Source organism: Rhagoletis zephyria, unplaced genomic scaffold (assembly GCF_001687245.7).
Source record: "Rhagoletis zephyria isolate East Lansing unplaced genomic scaffold, Rhagoletis_zephyria_1.1 Rzeph_scaffold_00153, whole genome shotgun sequence".
In the NCBI taxonomy this organism is placed as follows: domain Eukaryota; kingdom Metazoa; phylum Arthropoda; class Insecta; order Diptera; family Tephritidae; genus Rhagoletis; species Rhagoletis zephyria.
This window is the reverse complement of record NW_016157237.1, coordinates 288,660-308,909: the sequence shown is the minus strand read 5'-3', so window position 1 is coordinate 308,909 and position 20,250 is coordinate 288,660. Positions and strand designations below refer to the sequence as shown.

Here is a 20,250-nt window from a genome sequence, read left to right as displayed (position 1 = left end):
CCCCCCCCCCCCCCCCTTAATTTCATTCGGGCTACGCCGATGTCTGGGTCCATAGAGAATCAAGTGTTTGTTCCATAATCCCAAGTATTTGAAAAAAAGTCTAAAATTTGATTGAAAGCAAAGCCAGGATGTTGAGCAAAAAAAGTATAAAGAAACTGAAGGCGCCTGGTAGTGTGTAGTACATACTTTGTATTTGCTGTATATGTGCGGGTATGTATGTACATTAGACTGCATCACCAAAAAAAGTACAAAATGTATTATATTTTAAGACGCCCACCAAAATATTTCGGAAAAATATTAAGATTTAAGCGAGCTGGACCGATTTGAAAATACCTCCGAAAATGGAGATTTTATGAATAAAAATAGTTCCCTAAAGAACTTTTTGAAAAAAGTCGCCTCGGATGACAAAGCAGATTAGGATTAAAAAATCTGAATAAAAATATTTTAAAATTTATTCAACGGAATCGTAATAATGACATTTTTGATGCTGCTTTTTTTTACTTATTTTAAAGATTGATTTACGAAAAACTTAAATAACTGGGCCAAAACTATTCTGATTTAGACTTATGGGATCTCAGTAGAAATTTATTTTCCCACTATTTTTATTTATGTGCAGAAAGAAGTCATTCGTGTACCAATTTTTTTTTTTTCAAATACCAACACAACTTAATTCAACTTTGAATGATGTTCATTCATCCTACCTTTCTCTTTCATCGTTTGAATGAGTTTATTAGCAAAGAAATGAAAAGGGTGAGAAAATGCCTTTCCAAGGGTATACCTCCTAAGTCTAAATAGGTTCAGTTATTCAACTTTTTCTTATACAAAACTTAACAAAAAGTTAAAAGAACGGCATCGAAATATTTTTATGCAAATTTTTTAGGCTTAAACCGTTTTGTCATTTCAGGGGACTTTTTCAAAAACTCCATTCAAATCGGTCCAGCTCGCTTAAATCTTAATATTTTTCCGAAATATTCTAGTGGACGTCTTCAAATATAATAGATTGTTGTATAATAGTACAGTACCGATTTTTTTTTGTATGGGGAGTGATGCAGTCTAATGTACATATGTAAGTACTATATGCACCGCCAAATATATGCAAATTCTTTCCTATCTGAATCTCGGTGACGACGATGTGCCATGGCTACCGCCATCGCCATTAGACTGGCGACAAGCCCAGACGATTGATGTTACATTTGAGCATTTTCTCTATGCGGTCACCTAGCAAATGTACACGAATTGCAGAGATTTAGCTGGTCTATCGCGTATACATATGAAAGAGTATACATATGCAAGTTTGTAAGTATGTTTTTTTAATTTATGAATGTATGCTTGTTAAATTTACTTTTCTAATTTTATATAAACTACTTATGTTTGCTCGCATGTTTCTTTTTTTTTTGGTGTTAGGCAAATTCTATTGGCCTGCCATGGGGCGGGCATGTTGTCGTCGACAAAACATACGAGCCATATGAACTTGTCTAATCTGTTGTGTTCGCGAGTCTGCTATAAAAATAGCGTATAAAAATTGCATTTCCTAGTTTTTTTCTTTGATTTCTACCTCAAGAAGTGGCATGAAAAATTGTTAAATTTAAGCGAGTTGAATTGAAGAAACCAAAAGCTATAAAAAAACGTCAAATACTGAAAAAAACATCAGCTGATGATAAGCTTTTTAAACGAAAAATGTAGCTTACACTTGGGATTGATAAGGATCGAATTCTACCTTAGGATGCATTTTTCGCATAACAATTTAGTCAGATGATTATTCTCGATTTGATAGTTGGATTAGAGAGAGTAACTATGAGACTAAAACCTTCTTCTAGTGGGAACGAGGAGGACAGCATTGGCATCTGCAGTGATGCCAAACATTCTCTGGCAAATTACCCTCGAAAACTGGAGAAAAACTCCGCTCAGCGCTGATTTCCCAGCTCTACCACGGCACGTTTTGCTAAAACACTCGCCACATAGAGCACGTGAAAGATAAATAATCAATTAATCAAGGACAATGGAGTTAACCCTTTAAAATTACCGTTTGAACTGCAGGCAAATTGTGATTCCTTAATTGGTAAAGAAACATAAATTGTTGTCCACAAACATGTTAAATTAATTTAATTTTTTTTTTGCTTAAACATTTTAGCAAATTAAATTTTTTTGGGGATAAATTTATTTTTTAATATTCAAATTTTTTTGTTGGCCTTATTTTTAGCTGGACTTTGATACTTTTTTGGTTAAAATTTTTTAACAAACGCAATTTTTTTGCTAAATAAGTAATTTTTGAAAAATTTTTTTTTTTTTTTTTTTTGTTATATAAGTTATAACAATTATATTAAAGAATTTTATTGAGCTCAAGGCTTTTATTAATGAAAATTTTTGCGAGAAAACAACAATAACTTTACATTTTTGTAGGAGTTATAGCTGCTATTTCGAAGATCACCATGTCTCCTCATCAGACTTCTTCAACCGCGGTCATTGGGATATGAACCAGCGACCTCGGATTAAAAAGCTAATGGTCTGCCCAAAAAATTTTTTAAATTACATTTATTTTAATTACAACTTCTTTGTGATGCATAACATGTTTTGATTTCAAAACTATTTTTATTCTTAAAATAAAATGCTTTTCAAACATTTCAAAAATTTTTTTTTCTAGTTTTCAAGAATTAATTTCATGTTTAAAAAACTAAAAATTTTGTATCAAAAAATTAAACAAATCAAAATTTTGTTTGATAAAAGTTTATTACTTTTAATTTTAAAATTTATTTCTATTAATTTTGTTAAGTTGCTCTTAGATTTTTAGACCTAAAAAAATTTTTCTTTATACAAATTTTTTTTCTTGTTTCAGGGGACGATGCGTTTTCTTCTTCTTCTTGCTTCTTGTATCAAAGTATAGTTTTTTAGAAAAAACATACTTAGCAGCTTTTCACTCTAGCTAGCGATATGTCATTTTTTATTTTTTCTATTTTAGAGTTTTTTTATCTTTATTTTTTCTCAAGTATTATGTAGTGTTAAAATTAGCTAAATCATAATGAGAAACATCCTAAAATGCATAGACAAATAAAACGAAAATCCACACAATTTTCCGATGAGTATAATAAATGTTTAGAAAACATCTTTCCCTTGGCACCGAAAGAGTCGAGTGTCGAAACTTATTTCTAACAAACAAAGTGTAAAATATTTACCAAATAATATTGATACAGCGTACACACGCATATTTATGTATGTATGTTTATGTAAATTTTTCACAGGAAATTCACTTTCATCCATTTATCATAATTCAATTTCCTCCATAAATTTGTTAATGGTCTAAATAAATACATACATATTTTTGCGTACAAGCGAATTCGTACTTCTTCGGTTTGTTGTTTACTTTTACCTGATGCTTTTAGTTAACACTTGCTGTGCAAATATTGTATGTATATTGTTTTCAGCTTGTTTTTTTATATGTACAAAAACTTGCCATCATTATTTTACTGCTCATAAATATTTATAAACACATATGTATTATACTCGTATGTATATTAGTTTGTTGCAATATGTATATTTATGTATGCACTTGAGTTTAAATACCCAAGTTTTGGAATTGGTGAATATGTACATCGTTTTAGGTGGGTTCAACGCTGGGAATGGTACTTTTATACATATCCTCATACATATTTAAATATATCTGCATAATATCCTTTACACATACATTCATACACTCGTTGTAAACAGGTTAATAAAGCATTACAGCAAAAGCGATGCAAATCTTTAAAGCTTAAGGGCGAAACAACATGGAGCACCACAGTTAGTTTTAAATATCAATTAGATAGTTTTATTGCATATCAAAACACATTCAAGTGCATGCCACATGCTGCATAAATTTAAATTTACTTCTATGTATGTACATATGTATATGTATATACATATATGTATGTACAAACAAGTGGAGGATAACAGGTGGGACGGACAACAAAAAAAAAAAAAAAAGAAGAGTTCATTAGGTACAAAGAGTTAAAATGCACCACTCAAATTCAATTCAGTGCCAGTGCAGGATGAGAGTGCTTTGGGAAAGAATTAATTGATATTTGCATAAGACCAATCTGGTATTTAGTTTTATTGCTGCGTTTTTTTGTAACTAGTAGTTCGGCTGCTGTTGGTGGTTGTAAGTTGGAGGAGAGGCCATGATCGATAGGCAAATACAAGTAGATATTTGGAAAATCCAACTTTAAGTGCTCGTTCACTTACCCATAACCCTAGGCGGACACGTGGCATGATCGGGACCTGAAGTAGTCGACAATTCAGAATAGTTTTATGTACAGTAGATATCCAAAAGTCTAGTAGACATAGGTAGGACAGTGAGTAAATAGTATGTGACAGAGCGCGAAGCGCGTTAAGGTTTTATTTTTTTTTTTAGTAGTTTTCATTTCTTGCTTTTAAATTTGTCCTTTTGCCTCAGTGCTAAACATTTAGCATATTCAGTTCGCCTCCACATTGTTTTTTTTTTTTTAATTTTTTTTGTCTTGTTGTTAGTCACATATGCATGGGTTAGCTAAAAAACCTGCTAAGTGTAAATTCTTGTATTTTGTCTACATTTACGGAAACCTCCTAAATGTTATGTGTAAGAAGTTTAATTCGAATTTAGTCAACAATTTTCATTTCATTTTTATAAATGTGTGTAAAACTGTTCATTTATTCTATGTAAAATTGTCTACAAATGTATTTGTGTTTCTTTGGATTAGTGAGATAGTTCTTACAAAAAAAAACTTTAACTAAAAACTGTAACTGCTTGGCTTTCGTTACGAATTCGTATATGAAATCTAAAGAAAATTATGCAAATTAAAATAATATTATGTTCTTAAAAACAAATGCTTTGAAAATTTTTCTACTTTTTTTCTACTTAATGTGTGCGGCGAAAAAACTTTATGAAAAAGTATAAATTCAACTTCGAAAATGTAAATAAAGAGAAATTCGAAATAAAACACAACAAAAGACTTACAGAATAAAACAGCTACGAAGTCAGTATCCTCGATGATTTTTAAAAGAATCTTTGAATTGACCTCTTCAATGCGATCGGGCAAGTCCATGGCTTCCAGAGAGGTGAGGAAATCGAGTACACCCTCCTCGTCCATGAGATCGCCATCATAGATAATTGGTTCCTTTTCCCTGTAATGGAATTTTTGAAATTGCATATAATAAAGTAGATCAGTATTTAAATAGATATTATTTATAAACTAAAATTAAAATTTAAGTAAAACACTTTCCAGTGGCAATAATTCATTGGGTTTAAGCCCTGTGACAGTGACTAAAACAAGTGTTCACATGTTGATTTTTTTTTTTTTAAATCTATACATTGTTTCTTAAGTTGAGTCAAGTTTTCTCAAGCGGGCCACCCAAAGTTGACTTTTCGATTTTTTATATTTCAGTGACCGATTTTGAAAGTTAACATGCTGGGCATTATTGACACCAAAGATTTTGCGATATTTTTTTTACGACTTATTTGCAAGCAAATTTTTATGCAGGCTTTTACACTTTTTTAAAATATTTCAGCAACCATTCATTCGAATCTTATGATTTTTTGACAGCAGTTAGAGAACTTGCTGGGCAACAAAATAAAGTGGTCAGTTTGTAAAATTTCGATTTTTGTTTTATAAAAGATTATATTTAAAGAATAAAAATTCAATTTTTTTATCAACTTCTCATATACCTAGGAAAAGTATTCAAAAAGCATTATTTGCGCTAAACACTCAGTTTTATTTTCATAGAAAAATTACTCTATGTTTGTTTGACTCAAAGCTTTTTTCCAAAAAAAAAATAAAACAAGTTTAAAAAAATAGAATACAAATGAACTTAAATTAAAAAAAAAATAATAATAATTTGATAATTCTTCATGTGATACTTAAGTTTGAATTTTTTTTTTTGTTTAGAGCAAATAATGCTTTTTGAATTCTTTTCCTAGGTATATGAGAAGTTGGTAAAAAAATGAAATTTATTAAAAAAATATTTTTTTTTTGTAAAATAGGAATCGAAATTTTACAAACTGGCCACTTTATTTTGTTACCCCATAATCTTTGGTGTCGATATTGCAAGCCATGTAAACTTTCAAAATCGGTCAACGAAAAAAAAAACATCGAAAAGTCAACTTTGGGTGGCCCACTTGAGAAAACTTGACTTAGTTAAAACTTTTTTGTTATATACATATTTATAGAAATATTGTTACGCCTTAACCGAAACCATATGAATCAAAGTTTTCAAGTTTATATTTACAAAATTTTTGGGAAAATTCGACAAATTTTCATCAAAATTTCGAACTGAGTCTTTAGAACGTTTTTATTAAAAAACAACGCCAGTTTTTAGCCGAATTAAACTTGCACTTGATTAGACTAAAATTGTATGGGCTATAAAACCTGCATATCCAAAAACTAGTTATACTAATTTTGTATAATCCTAACAAATCAACGATAATATATATCTATTATTTCCTTACCTGAAGTACGTGAGTGCTGGGAAATTTTTAATTCCGTATTGCTTCGCTAGTCGTTTGTCGTTAATCTTTACGAAGTCAACACCGAATGAATCGGTGTCATCGTCGATTTTTTCGAGTTCCGCTAATACTTTATCACAGGTGACGCAGCTTCGCGCATCTGAAATTAGACAACGTTTGCAAATTAATCTCTAAATATAATATTCAATAATTTAAAATAACATAAGGTATATACGGAGGTATCATGAGTGATTGACAGTTGTCCTATTTCATACAAGCTACCTCCGAACGGCACATGGTTTTATGAGAAGCTTTTTCAAGGTAGAAATATACCCGAAGATTTGCCATTGCTGCAAATAGACTTAAGGGCCAAACCAAAACAAAAAAAAAACGATATGTTTCGGAATGCATTCAGAGCAGCCTCAGGTGTTGTAATAAAAGCTCCCGTACGTCTGCTTCCATTGCCAGAACGCTGCTAAGATCGAGCTCTGTAGCCAGCTTATCAGACGTTATAGCTTACAGTGCTCACGCTTTCGCAGATACCTTAAAACTGAATAGAGCGCTGAAAAGTTTGGTCTGGAGTTCTAACTTAAAAGCTTTGGATGTTTTTTTTTTTTAATAACGTAAGACTTCCATAAGTTACACCTAAATACTTCACTTCGGAAGAAGTCGGATCAGCGGCTTTTTTAGGGATAGGACAAAAAGGTCGTCCAACCTTCTCCTTCTAAAAATATGCAATGCATACTCACTTACTGTTGTTGTTTACACTTTCAAGCATAAAAGAGTTTACCACTGATATGAACTTAACAAGAATTCGAAGATTTAATTTGCCAACATCGAATTCATTCCACCAAAATAAGCTACATAATAAAATATAAAAAACTATTAAAAAAATTAGGCAATCGTGAAAAATCAGCATTTCCATCAAACACCAAAAACCGAGGAAAATGAACATTAAAACTCTTTTTTAAAATTGTATATTACTTTTGAAATTTGAGCACATCTTATGATTATAGAACTTTTTTTTAAACAAGTAATTTTTAAGCAAAAAACATAATCAAGATGGTACCTCTTTCCGATAAAAAAAAAGAATTATAGAAATCGGTTCACGTGGTCCAAAGATATGTGGTAGATTACATAGAAAAGAAAAGAAAAAAATATTCCGACGAATTGATAACCTCCACCATTTTTCTTAAATCGGTTAAAAATTTTTGAGTTCTTTGTTAATTTTATATAAATACAGTGCAATTTTGTAAAACTTTAACAAGTTTATTTATGTATTACTTGCTGTACATAAAACTTGCTTAAATGTATTTTAAAGAGCATATTATCTGAAGAGAATTTTCAGTATTTTCTGGTGGTATATCTTTCGAAGTATTTTCTGTGAAAGGCTGTTCGAAAGGTGGAGAAAATGTAATAGGAATTCGAGTGCATCAACGCAGCTTGGTTAAACAAAAATTTGGGACATTGCTGATTGCCACTCAAAAGGTCATGCACCAAAGTTTCGAATCTCGTCGAAGGCAACACTTGCAAAGAGCTTATGAGAAATACCAATTAGCCTATACAGAAGTGGAAAACACTGCACTCCATCAAATATAGTTTCAATGGTAGGCACAGATGCGGATACATCTAAAAATATATAAAGAAGTCTGGATATAGACCAACAGCTGCCTATGAAATACACTCCAGGGGAAGCTTTAGCCCATTACATTGATGGCGATTACATCAAAAAATCATATAAGCTTTTGCAAGCTGGTACAAAAGCGCGAAAAGCCAATACCTTTCCCATATATGATGTTTTGCGACCCGCCAACAGGATGTGTTATCCAGATTAAATTCCGTTGCAAGAAATTCTGGACCACACAATAGCTAGAATTGTTGAGCGCATCCCAATGCAATCAGCCAAATCTCAGGTGATGATGACAGGTATGAAAATCTGATTTGCCGACTTTTTCGGCTAAAACATACTCGCAAAAATTTGCGCTTAAATACCATGGAGGATCTGAGGAACTCGTTATTTGTCTCTTCGGATCCAGTCATAACAAGTTTGTGCTAAACTTCGTCAAATAACTCCAGCAAAGCATTTTTTTTACAGGGAAGTCCAGAATCTCCCTTCGGATTCGGAGAACTGACCACAAGTATAAAAAAAATAATAGTTTTAATTTGAAAACAAACAAAAATTAAAATAAATAAAAAATTATTTAGTTTCGTTCTTATTTGAGTTAATATTATATAAAAATTATCAACTTTGTAAATTTTTTATTTTTTTTTTTGAGTAATTAATTTCGTTACGCTAGATCAGCCAAACGCCCACTGTGCGACGGAATGAAACTATTTTTCGAGGCCGCCATTAAAAGCCTTTTTGAGTACAATAGCTAGGATACCTTTCCGGAACGTGCGACTAAAAGCTGTTAAAAGTTTCAATAGTATCTCTTCTGACATCTTCATTCACCAAAGTTGTGGCAACAAACAATTTGTATTTTGAAACTGTGGTTCGTTCTCATATGTTCTCCATCTTCTCTCGAGAGAGGGGAATGCGTCACAATTATCTGATTTGCAGGGAAATTACTACCCAAAAGAACATTGCTACTGCCGTAAATAGGTTCATTCCTTATCTTTTTGGACTAAAATCTGAAAAGTGTCAAAATGCCAGAGCGTAAGCAAAATGCGCTCACTAAAAGAGAGTAACAGGAAAAGTAAAGGAACGCAAAAAACCAAATTTTTAGTCCAAAGAATGGCAACAACAAAACTAACGTCAAATAAGAACAGAAATGTATGTACAAAACACATTCACACAAGCACAAGCACAATAAACACTTACTATATCAATTATTTTTTGCCTCCTTCCAATTTCAATTCATTTCTTTTACTTTTTAGATTATTCTCACTTTTTGCGTATTCTTTAATTTCCGTTAATTTAAATTCAGTTGAGTTTGACACTTTTCAGGATTTTGCCAGAAAAAATTCTTCTGACTAAATCTGACTACTTCGGACTGATGAGAGTCACTCTCACTGGCTGTTGCTCTCTCATTTTTGCTGTCATTTCCGAGTTAAGGAACGCTTTTTGGACTAAATCTGACTACTTCGGACTTTTTCTGACTATTTCTGGGAGATAAGGAACGCGCATAATGTATGCATTCGGCCGGTAAAAGGCAGCAATCTATAAAATAAGATGACCCACAGAGATTGTAGAGCAATAGAAAAATACTCGAAAGCCAAGAAAGAAAAATAATTGTTGATGCCATTGTCTAGTCATATCTGCAAATTTAGATTCTTCTTTAGTTCATGTAATTGTAATTACTTAGAAAATGGTGATATTTATTATTAGTAGGAAGGCTTTGTTCGCATTACTCATCGAAATAACTTTCTCGGGTTGCCACCCGAATTCTCTTTATATTTCAACAATCTTTAGTTAGCAAATATATTTACGAATATGTATTTACCAATACTAGTGCGAAAATAAACTTGAATGAATGGTAAAAGCAAAATCATTTCCTAGCAAAAGCAGATTATTAATGATCACAAAACTGCCAAAAATTTGTTGAATTAATTCATAAAAATTTATGCACAACGATTAGGGATGCGGCTGGGTGGCTGCACGCCGCTTTTCAGCTATAGCCAAGTAGACTACCACTACCACCGTCTCCTTGCATTTGCATGCACCCGCACTATGTATGTATATGTGTGTGTGTGTGTGTGTGTGTGTGTGTATTTGCACAAAGCTTTTAGCCGATTTGCACTAGTAAATGGGGTGATTGAGTTTTTGGCTAAAGAAAATTGGCAAACACAAATATATATGTACATACATGTGTACATATGTAGCCATGAGTATGACTGTATGATTTTGAGTAGTTCAGGGTATTCTTGTCTGGGCTGATATTACATACATATGTACACACGTACCTACATAAATATGTAGATAGATTTATGTACATTCATAATGGCACACGGTTTTTGTTTTTGAATAAGTATTTCAAAATGCATATTATTGCTTAGTTATTTTGCGATGAGCCAGCAGACGGGCCTCTCTTAGTTCATCTGCATTACGTACCACCAATGCACAAATGTACGTATGTATGTACATATGTATGTATGTATATATTTAGGCACATCGCCACTGCAACAAAGTTTAATTGCTGTTGCTGATTTAAATCTGAGCGATGACAATTTTTAACCATTTCAATACAAAAACTGCCATCGATCAACCGGTGCTGACAATCAACGATGCTGACGTGGTCGCTGTCACCTATGGCGATGGCGATGGCAATGGTGATGGCGAACATGTTTGCATGCTTTTCCTATGACTTGCACACTTACACCGGAAATGGCTTTATTTGGCCCTGCAAATCAAAGTTCCCGAAATCTTAACGAAATCTTTAGGAGTATTTCATTTCTGTAACAAGTTTTTAACGAATCTTCAAAGAAAATTGTGTAAAGTGGTTGACACGAAGAGATTTCTGTTCGAACAATAACGAAAATTCTGAAAAAATGCTGCAAGAAATTCTACACAGAGCAGCATTATTTTCATTGCTTTACCGATTTTTTCCTCAATTTCGTAAAAGTATCGGAATGTGCACAGTTTATTTAATTTTAGAAAGTTCAGCAAAAAATCGTATGAGATCTATACGAAATCTTTAAAATTTTTTGTACAATTCACAATACTCTGAAAAAATGGTTTGCTATGTATGTAATATTTGTAATACTTAGATCTTCTAGTCAATTACAAATAAATTAAATGCTTGCAATAACAAGTTCTATAAGAATTTATTTACTGTTTTCATGGTGAAGAATATTACTAATTTTGAAAATTATTACGTGGAATTGCACACCCGTGCTACAAAATCGAATGAAGTAGAAATCTTAACTTACTGTTAAAAACCCGGTTTTTCGTAGTATTGCGCTTTTATACGCCTACAACCAAGAACATTATTAACCGAGAATCAGGTTTTTGCTGGAAGATGAAATTTAGACCTCTCCAATGATATATGTACATATGTCTGTACATTAAAATGTATCATCGAGAAAAATCTATTATATTTGAAGACGTATACCAGAATATTTCGGTAAAATATATGAAGATTTAAAAATTGTTTCTTAAAGAACTTTTTGAAAAAAATGCCCTCAGATGGCAAAGCAGTTTAAGCTTCAAAAATCTGCACAAAAATATTTAAACATTTTTTCAACGGAATCGTAATATCAAGATTTTTGATGCTTTTTTTTATATTTGTTTAAGAAAAACCATTCTGATTTAGACTTATAAGGTATCAGTGGAAAGGTATTTTCCCACTCTTTTTATTTCTTTGCACGTCCCATTTTTTTTTTTTTAGACACCAGCACTTCTTAATTCAACTTGAAATAACGCTCGTTTATCATGCCCTTCTTTTTCATGCTTTTAGTGGGCAAGGGTGAGAAAATACCTTTCGAATGATATCTCACAAGTCTAAGTCGGATTAATTTTGGCCAAGTTATTCAAGTTTTTCTTATATCAATCTTTCAAAAAAGTTAAAAAAGAAAACAGCGTCAAAGGTGTCATTATTACGATTCCGTTGAAATTTTTTTTTAATATATTTTATGTACATTTTTTAAACTTAAACTATTTGGTCATCTGAGCGGATTTTTTTACGATTCCACTGATTTTTTTTTTGTATATTTTATGTAGATTTTTTTAAGCTTAAACACTTTGGTCATCTGAGGGAATTTTTTTCAAAAAATTCTTTAAGAAACTATTTTTATTCATAAAAGATTACATTTTTTCGAATATTTTTCCGAAATATTTTGCTTCTAGTCCTTAAATATAATAAGTTTTATAAATCCAATGGAAACACTACCGATATTTTTTTTTATATGGGGAGCGATGCAGTCTAATGTGCATATAGAATAATTTGGAAAACATAAGAGATCTGTGTTTATTTGCCCAGAATACGCTATTTTTTTCTCGTTTTTCATCATTTTCCAACTTTTGCAAAGTTTTTAGTACAATTTTGAAACGCAACTATACTAGTTTTGAAATGATTCAAAAAGTACGTTTAATAGCGCGTAAAAAGAAGGTCTCGTTTCAAAAATGGGTTCAAAACTGTCTGAGTTATTCCACGTTTCAAATGGTAAGTCGAGATTTTGGGGGCGATTGCCAAATGTCGTATTTCGTTTCGTTTCTTTTCCGCAGCAGCGCTTCCCAGCCTGGAGATAAAACGAAGATAATTCTTGCCAACAGATGCTACTTTGGACTCGGTAGGCAATTAAAAGGCAGAACTCTCAATCGCGAACAAAAAATACGCTCTGAAATCTCTCATCATGCTCGTCCTTTTGTATGATGCAGGAACATGGACGATGGGGAAAAAAATATGAGAAAGATTTTTCGACTAGGCACCCATGGGTAGACAACGAACTAAAGGGAACGAAGGGAAGGACCAAGTGCGAAAGGACCTGCCTGCACTCGGGTTATACAACTGGCGCAAATCCACAAAGGAGAGAGGCAATTGGCAAGTTGTTTGGTCTCAACGACGGAAGGTTGTACAACCCAACATCAAAAAATAAAAAAAAGCAAGCAGCAGGCAGCCAAGCCTCCGAGTGTATTTCTGCCATAAAAATAGAGCTTTCGGAGTCGGAGTGAAACTGTATAATACGATATAATACTTTTTTTTTAGAGAAGTATTTTAAACTTATCAGCAGTTGATACAAAACGGTATAAGCTAACAGCGAATTGTTCCTACATACATATAATCATGTGTAAAAATCAGGGACGGTAATCATTAAGCGAAAAATAGTTTAAATCAGCATTTAATCATTATTTTAGGATCTTAATTTTTTTCGCTTAAAATCACAAATAATGATTATTTTATGATTTTTATTTATTCGCTCAGAGATAATAATTATTATTAATCCACTTAAAAATAATGATTATTTATAAAATTTAAAAGGTCATACAGACGCAACCAACTGACATTTTGATCTGGAAATTTTGAGACTAATTCCTTTTATTAGGGTGTCGCTACTTCTGAAAAGGATACGTCGGAAATTACGCTGGTATAGCTTTTGAGTTTTTTGACTAATCAAACTTTGTATAGAAAATCAAGAAATCTTGTTTGAAGAGGCTAAGAATTCGCAATGAGTTTTGTTTTTCTTTGCCGGCGCCATTGTTTTTATTTTCTTCCATAAAAATATTTCGCACATTGTATGAGAGGATATTCGTGACGCCGCACAGTGTTTCGTTTATATGGTGGCAGGTGGAAAAAAGTCATAGTGACAGTTGATAAAATAAGCCGGTTCGGCTTAGTCGTAAGTACACAATTTCACGTCATTTACTCACACCCCTTCTAACCGAACGGTACTTTTCCAAAAAAAAAAAAAAAATGCTAGTATCGCCGGGATAACGACTTATCAGTTTAGTTGCCTTTGGCGCTGAACCCATTAAGGCAAGTGTTTCTTGTCCAACTGTAATCAAGTTGTAAGTAAGTATCGTTGAATATCCAGGGGAAGGTATTTATACCTTTTATTTGGTATTTTCCCCTTTTTTTGATGAAAATTTTTACTTTTAAATGTAGATGCTAAATATTATTAGAAAAAAAGGGTGAATACCGATTCGTTGGGTCTTGAAATTAGAAGCAGTTATAGAGAATTTCAAAAGAGTTTTTCGAACAATGGAAAAATCACACCAAGCGTTGGAAGAAAAGAGAATATTTACACCTAAGTAATTTTAAAGAAAAACCTTTGTGATCTGAGAGTGCAGAGCATAAACCAAAAATTAAGCAAGATTTCATTACATTTACAGACTGGGCCCACATTTTTTGCGAGTTGTAGAGGTTATAGTGATCCAGTATTCTCCATTTTTAATATAATTTTCTAATAAAAGAGCGAGCACAAACCGAATTTCATAGAAATCGGATGAAATTTAATGTTTCCGCAATTATCCTATCTCTAAAAAATTCAAAATTCCCTATTCCTAAGTTCAATTAGAGCACTTGTCAAGTTTCAGCGAAATCGGTTCAGGTTAACTACACTGGTTTACAGCAAAAATATTCTATGGATGCCACTATCTAATTCCTATAGAGAATTGCTCGGTGATTCTGAAAATCGGCAGAGCTTTGTTTTCTATGCATAGATTTTCGACATATTTGCAATTTACCGTTAATATACGTACGAATAATCGTAACACAAGATACGGGAAATGAAATCTAGTCAAAATCTCCATAAACCGTATATACATCACTTTTCGATAGCCTTGATAGTTTCTGAGAAATTAATTAATCATTTCTGACACATCTTGATTTCGATACAGGTGTACGTGGCGTATGAGTAACACCATTTTCTGCTCATATATCATACAAAAGATCCTTGCGCATTTTCATTTGACCACCATTCTTATTTGACTTATATTCCTGTTTATCCATCGATTTTCACCATTATTAGCTTAATTTTTTTCTAAGGGCTTTAACGCAAGTGCAAAACATCTATACAGAAACTGTTATTTTTCCCCCCCTTTTTAAAGCTTGAATTTTTTCTACACAAAAAATCTGGAATGATTAATTACTTTCTAAGAAACTATTAGGGCTATCGAAAAGTGGTACGGTTTATGGAGAATTTTATTTGATTTCATTTGCCGTATCTCGTATTACGATTATTTATTAGGTTCGAAAAATATACGTCATTAAGTGCAACCACTCTTTTTTTTAAGCTGAATAATGGTAAATTGTTTCTGGATATGGTTTCTTAAAAAAAAAATGTGTATTAATAGTTTGAAAATTACAAATCAAGGTCGTTGAAAAACATTTTTCTAATGAAAAATTATTATGACAACAAAGCGGAAAGGTATGTATCGTTATTCTAGTATGGAACTACCTAAAATTTTTTATTGCATAAAACGATGTGGTGACTCAAAAATTTGATGAAATGCATCATAATCAATTAAAAAGTGAATTTTTGATTTTTAGTTAATTATTACTTTTTGTATTTTAGCGACGATGCGAGTTACGCCTTTCCATACTATTTATTTATTCACTTATTATTATTTTTTTTTATCACAGATACTTTACTTTTGCAAATTGTAGAAAAATTGTGCTGCCTAAAGAGTTGCCTTACTGTGGGATCACCATGCCATCAAAGCTTCTTATAGATCTGCGATCAGTATAGACTGTTAGTTAAGCGTAAATATCAGCAGGAAAGCTAATTTATTTCTGAAAACGACGAACAAAGGAATGGAAAAAATCTCGCCATCCTGCAAAGGAGGTTGTTCATGGGGCAATGTCTTTGTAATCAGTTCAAAAATATTTCCTTAGGCTACCTTTTGTAAAAGAAAACGTGATAAACTTTGAATTGGTTTGCCAATTGTGCTAGAAAGTCCATTTGACAAGTGCTCAATGCAGTAAAATAAAACTGAAACAAGAAATGGTTTTAAAATTATTGTAAGGTACGGTACCCAGCGAATTATTTTGATTAACACGACTGTATGTATAAATGTATATACATAAATATGTACGTATATATTTATATACACACCCTGCAGAGAAAGCGCGAACTAGTTAATCAAATTTCTAATCCCGTACTAGATCTTTTTCGCCAAAAACGAACCAGTACGATAGTAACTAGTTCCCCACCAGTCCACTGGTTCGAAACTATCGAAAAAGTGATGCAGCGTGGGTCTTGTTTACTTTACATAGATATGTGTTTGGCGGCATACTCGTTCCAATACGCTTTCATTCTGCACTTCGGAGATGCTTCTTCATAGTTTTGTAATACAAAAACAATAGTCTGTGCTAACATTTTAACATCTTGGGACCGTCTGGAATCTAACCAATAACAGCTAGCACCTCTGAAAACTCAGCTACAGCCAAAGGTATGTAACCGTACAACATATCGTACAAGCATTCAAACAAATTTAATTTCAAATTGAAAACACATTTCTTTGAAATTGAACGATTGAAAAATCATGATACTTTTTTCTTTCGTCTGTCGATTTAAGAACTGGTTCGGAACTATAGAATTTAGGACTAGTTCGAAACTATCGAAAAACGTATGTAGCGGGGGACACTTCCTAGGACATCGCCATGTTAAATTGTCCAGTTGTTTGCATGCAAAAGAGATTTATCGCGAACCAGTACTGAGTCTAAAAGCCGGTTTCACCATCAATTTAATTGGAAAATGATTTTATGTTTCCTATCAATTTCCATATAACATTCAAAAATTAAAATAATTTTTCACTTAATTTCCTTTCTTGAAATTGGCTGTAAATATACTAGAAGCGCACTAGTTCAGAACTAGAGATTTTCCCCACAGGGTATGTATCCATGGGACTACATTCATAGTAGTGTTCCAACCGAAAATGACGTATGCACTGAAGTGACGTAAACTAATAAATCTTTCGATTTATGTACCTATATATACATGTACACAAATATACTTTTAACAAAAAAATAAAAATCGAACATTTTAAATCGAAATGGAAAGTCTTGAGTTTCTTACCCTCTCTAAACCGCCAATGGCGGGGTCCAGAAGAAAAAGAAAAATGATTTTGAAATCGTACAATAACCGCCTCCCCATTTATTGTATTGTATTTATTATTGCAAATTGCAGAAAAATTAGCTATTTTTAAGAAAATCGATTATCCTGTTACAGTTAATAAATGTTACATATGAATAATTCAGTTTATGTGGGAGGTGCCACGCCCCCTTTATATATCCTTCGAAATACTGCAGTAGATTGCAGAAACTTAAAAAAAATCGGTACAGCCGTTCTCCACCCTTGCAAACAGAAAAAACGGTTTTAAATATATTTATAAGTAGAGATAATTCGACTCCAGCGCTCCCTAGCTGATAAATTTTTCGTATAGATGTTTTTGGTCCTCTTAACAATACATATATGGATTATGACCGGAATCGGACTATAAGTGCGATTCTTAGTAATAACTAGATTCCAGCGCCACCTATCGGGGTTTTCTTTCCGTGACATTTTTCTTGGGTAAATACAAATACAACTAAAAAAAAAGTCTACTTAAATCGGAGAATCCGTACGCAACTTAGTTTTATATATATATATATCGTCGCTACCATGTCAAACTATCGAATGTGAAAATGGATAATTTTCAGGAGAGTAAAAAAAACTGTGCGGGATTCGCCATTTTGTTAAAGCCAGTATCCTCGGCTTCTAAGAAGACTCGAAATTTGACGATTAGCCTACTTGCGTATCATTCTAAATCAGCGATGGGCAGAGAGAGCTTTTACTCTGCGCGCGCCTATATAAAATTTATAGAAATCTTTAAGCTGCAGTGCCCATCACCGTTCTAAACGCATGCGCAAGTTATCGTAATTGAAAAAGCATTTCTGCACATTCGATAGTTTGACATGGGAGCGACGATATATGGACATGAATCGCTCAAAAAGTGGAGCTGTGAATAGTTTGCAACTTTGTTATTTATTTATATTATTTTTATATTATTTTATATCCAACACAACAACCATCGGTTATATTACAGCATTGGATACACATTAAGATAACAAAATATTTTAAATCTAAAACTTATTTCTAAAGCGAGTACATTTAAAATATAAATAAGGGAAAATCAAAATTGAGCTAGGTTTACAATCGATGATAAAAAGAAGAAAGAAAAGAAGACAAGAGGCAGAAATTCACACTGATTAATTGGTAAAATGTTTCCGAAGCTCGTTTTTAAAATGCAATGAAACTTTGATGTTCTTCAACTTGTGTGGGAGACTGTTCCAAAGACGAATAGCGAATACAAAAAATTGGCGTTCAGAGATTGTAGAATCAAATCTAGCGTGTAAGAGCTGATTGACTTAGTGTGATGTAGTATATGCCTGAGATACTGGGGTTCGTTTGTGGTCAAAATTTTGTGCAACATAGTAAGACATCTCAATTTTAGAACATAGAATAAATTTTATACGCGTATATTGTAATAAGCTCTCGACGTTTTACGCCATATATGTATCGAGCAACATTAGCCGTGTTTTATTTGTCCAGAAATTTAAGCTATAAGCTTATTTTGTATGGAGGACTTACCCAACATAATTATATTGGCTTATGAATAGCTATCTTGGCTTGTATATTGAACAAGAGGCATTGCCATTCAGCATCAGAAATTTTCTCCTTCAGCCAATCAGAAAGAGGCAAAAACTTACTTTGACACTATTTGCAGTCAAACAACTGTCAAAATTAGCCTAACATAGGAAGCCAGCCAATTTCATTTTATTTGACCAAGATTTAGGTATTTGCTTGTGATGGTTGAATAAAACATGCCTATTATTGTATAATAGATTAAGTTTTTTATTGCAAACACTGTCACAGCTGGCGTATAATTCACAGCCATACAATAGAGTCGGGAGCAAGTAAACTTTGGCTAGGAGTAGTCTAATTGTTAGCAATTTTTTAATAAATATTTTGATACTAAAATGTAAGTCTAAATTGGACAACATTTGAAAAATTCACCGTTAGAATGTTTTTTATTTAGCTTCATATGTATCCGTAGTTTTTTTTCAAAAATTTGGTGCTCCCAAGTTTGCTTTATTGAAAACTAAAGCCAGTTTCAATATCCGTCTGCCAGTATTTTTTTAATTAATTACGAGTCTACGGATGCATTAATTAACATGCTGAAAAGTCCTATATATGTATTGTACTTTGCCCTATATGTATATGTATTGTACTTTGTTAAGTATTTCACTACAATAAAGCGCTCATAAAATAGAAAGTGAATACCAATGTGATAATTACCCAGGTATGGTATTCTGTAAGTTTCGAAACCTTAAACAGGAATTAACTGCCTGACTTAAATAGAAAAGGCGTTTATCAACAACTAATTTTTGAATGTTTATTGATTGTTTATAAACACATAGTATTTTGAGCTAATTTAGTTAAAATGGTCATACTGAGGTCATAGAAGAAACGCTACTACATACAAAATAGAGAAAATCCTAAAACATTGCAACACATGAGGTGAAAGCAAAATCGGAATGAAAATACATTTCCCCAACCACTGGGTGCCAAATGAGATACATATTACCTGTGATACAGTTTAATCGCAACAGGTGTTTCCGCTGCACGTAAGTGATTTACATAAATACCAACATATGCACATACTTAAATACATTTGTATGTATGTATGTATGCCTTTGCGCTAAAAATATTTCCAGTTTGAATGATGAAACCTTCAATGAAGAAATCGTAAAGCGTGATAAGTAATTGAGTACTTACATATGTACATACTACATATACATATGTGTATATTTACGATATGCTAGCGACTTAACGCTATGTACATATGTATGTGTATAGCTGCAAACAAAATTTTCTTACGAGGAAAATTGAATGTTTTAAATAAGAATCAGACGAAATGCAATTTATGCAACTGTGTAAGTGTTCCCAGTGTTGAACAGCGCATGTTCTCACACGTCAAAAAAAGAGAGATAAAGTGCGGAGAGAGAGACAATGTAGAGTTGGAAGCAGTGCTTGGACTTTCGAAATTCGTTTCAAGAGTACGTTCGTAGTAGATTTGCGTTTTGTAATGCCACATGGCATTTCCTAGTGTAGTAGTAGTAGTGTAAAGTGTAGATACAAATCATTTCAATGCCTAGTGTAAATTTTATTTTTTTTTTGTTCACCGCGTTTGCTTAGTCAAGGTGCAATACTCCGCTGAACAATGCGTAAAAGTGAAAATGGTCGTTCTGCAAGAAGTGAATTTCACGCCTTGCGGGATTTTTTCGATCAGCATAACTAGGAATCTGAGTCAATGATCAGGCTTTTGATTTAGAAATACGAAGAAACTGGGTTGTTGTGATATGTTACAACACCTGTGA

At 32.6% G+C, this 20,250-nt stretch overlaps 1 protein-coding gene across 1 annotated transcript in view; it reads right to left on the bottom strand.

Annotated features, from left to right (window-relative positions):
* hlk (hulk) overlaps positions 1 to 20,250 on the bottom strand; it is a 95,220-nt gene that overhangs the window by 68,484 nt on the left and 6,486 nt on the right. The window contains exons 3-5 of the mRNA XM_017605306.1: positions 6,455 to 6,611; positions 4,967 to 5,133; positions 4,216 to 4,251 (exon numbers count right to left, since the gene is read on the bottom strand). Of these exons, the coding sequence (XP_017460795.1) occupies positions 4,216 to 4,251; positions 4,967 to 5,133; positions 6,455 to 6,611 (360 nt within the window). The remainder of the gene's footprint in view (positions 1 to 4,215; positions 4,252 to 4,966; positions 5,134 to 6,454; positions 6,612 to 20,250) is intronic.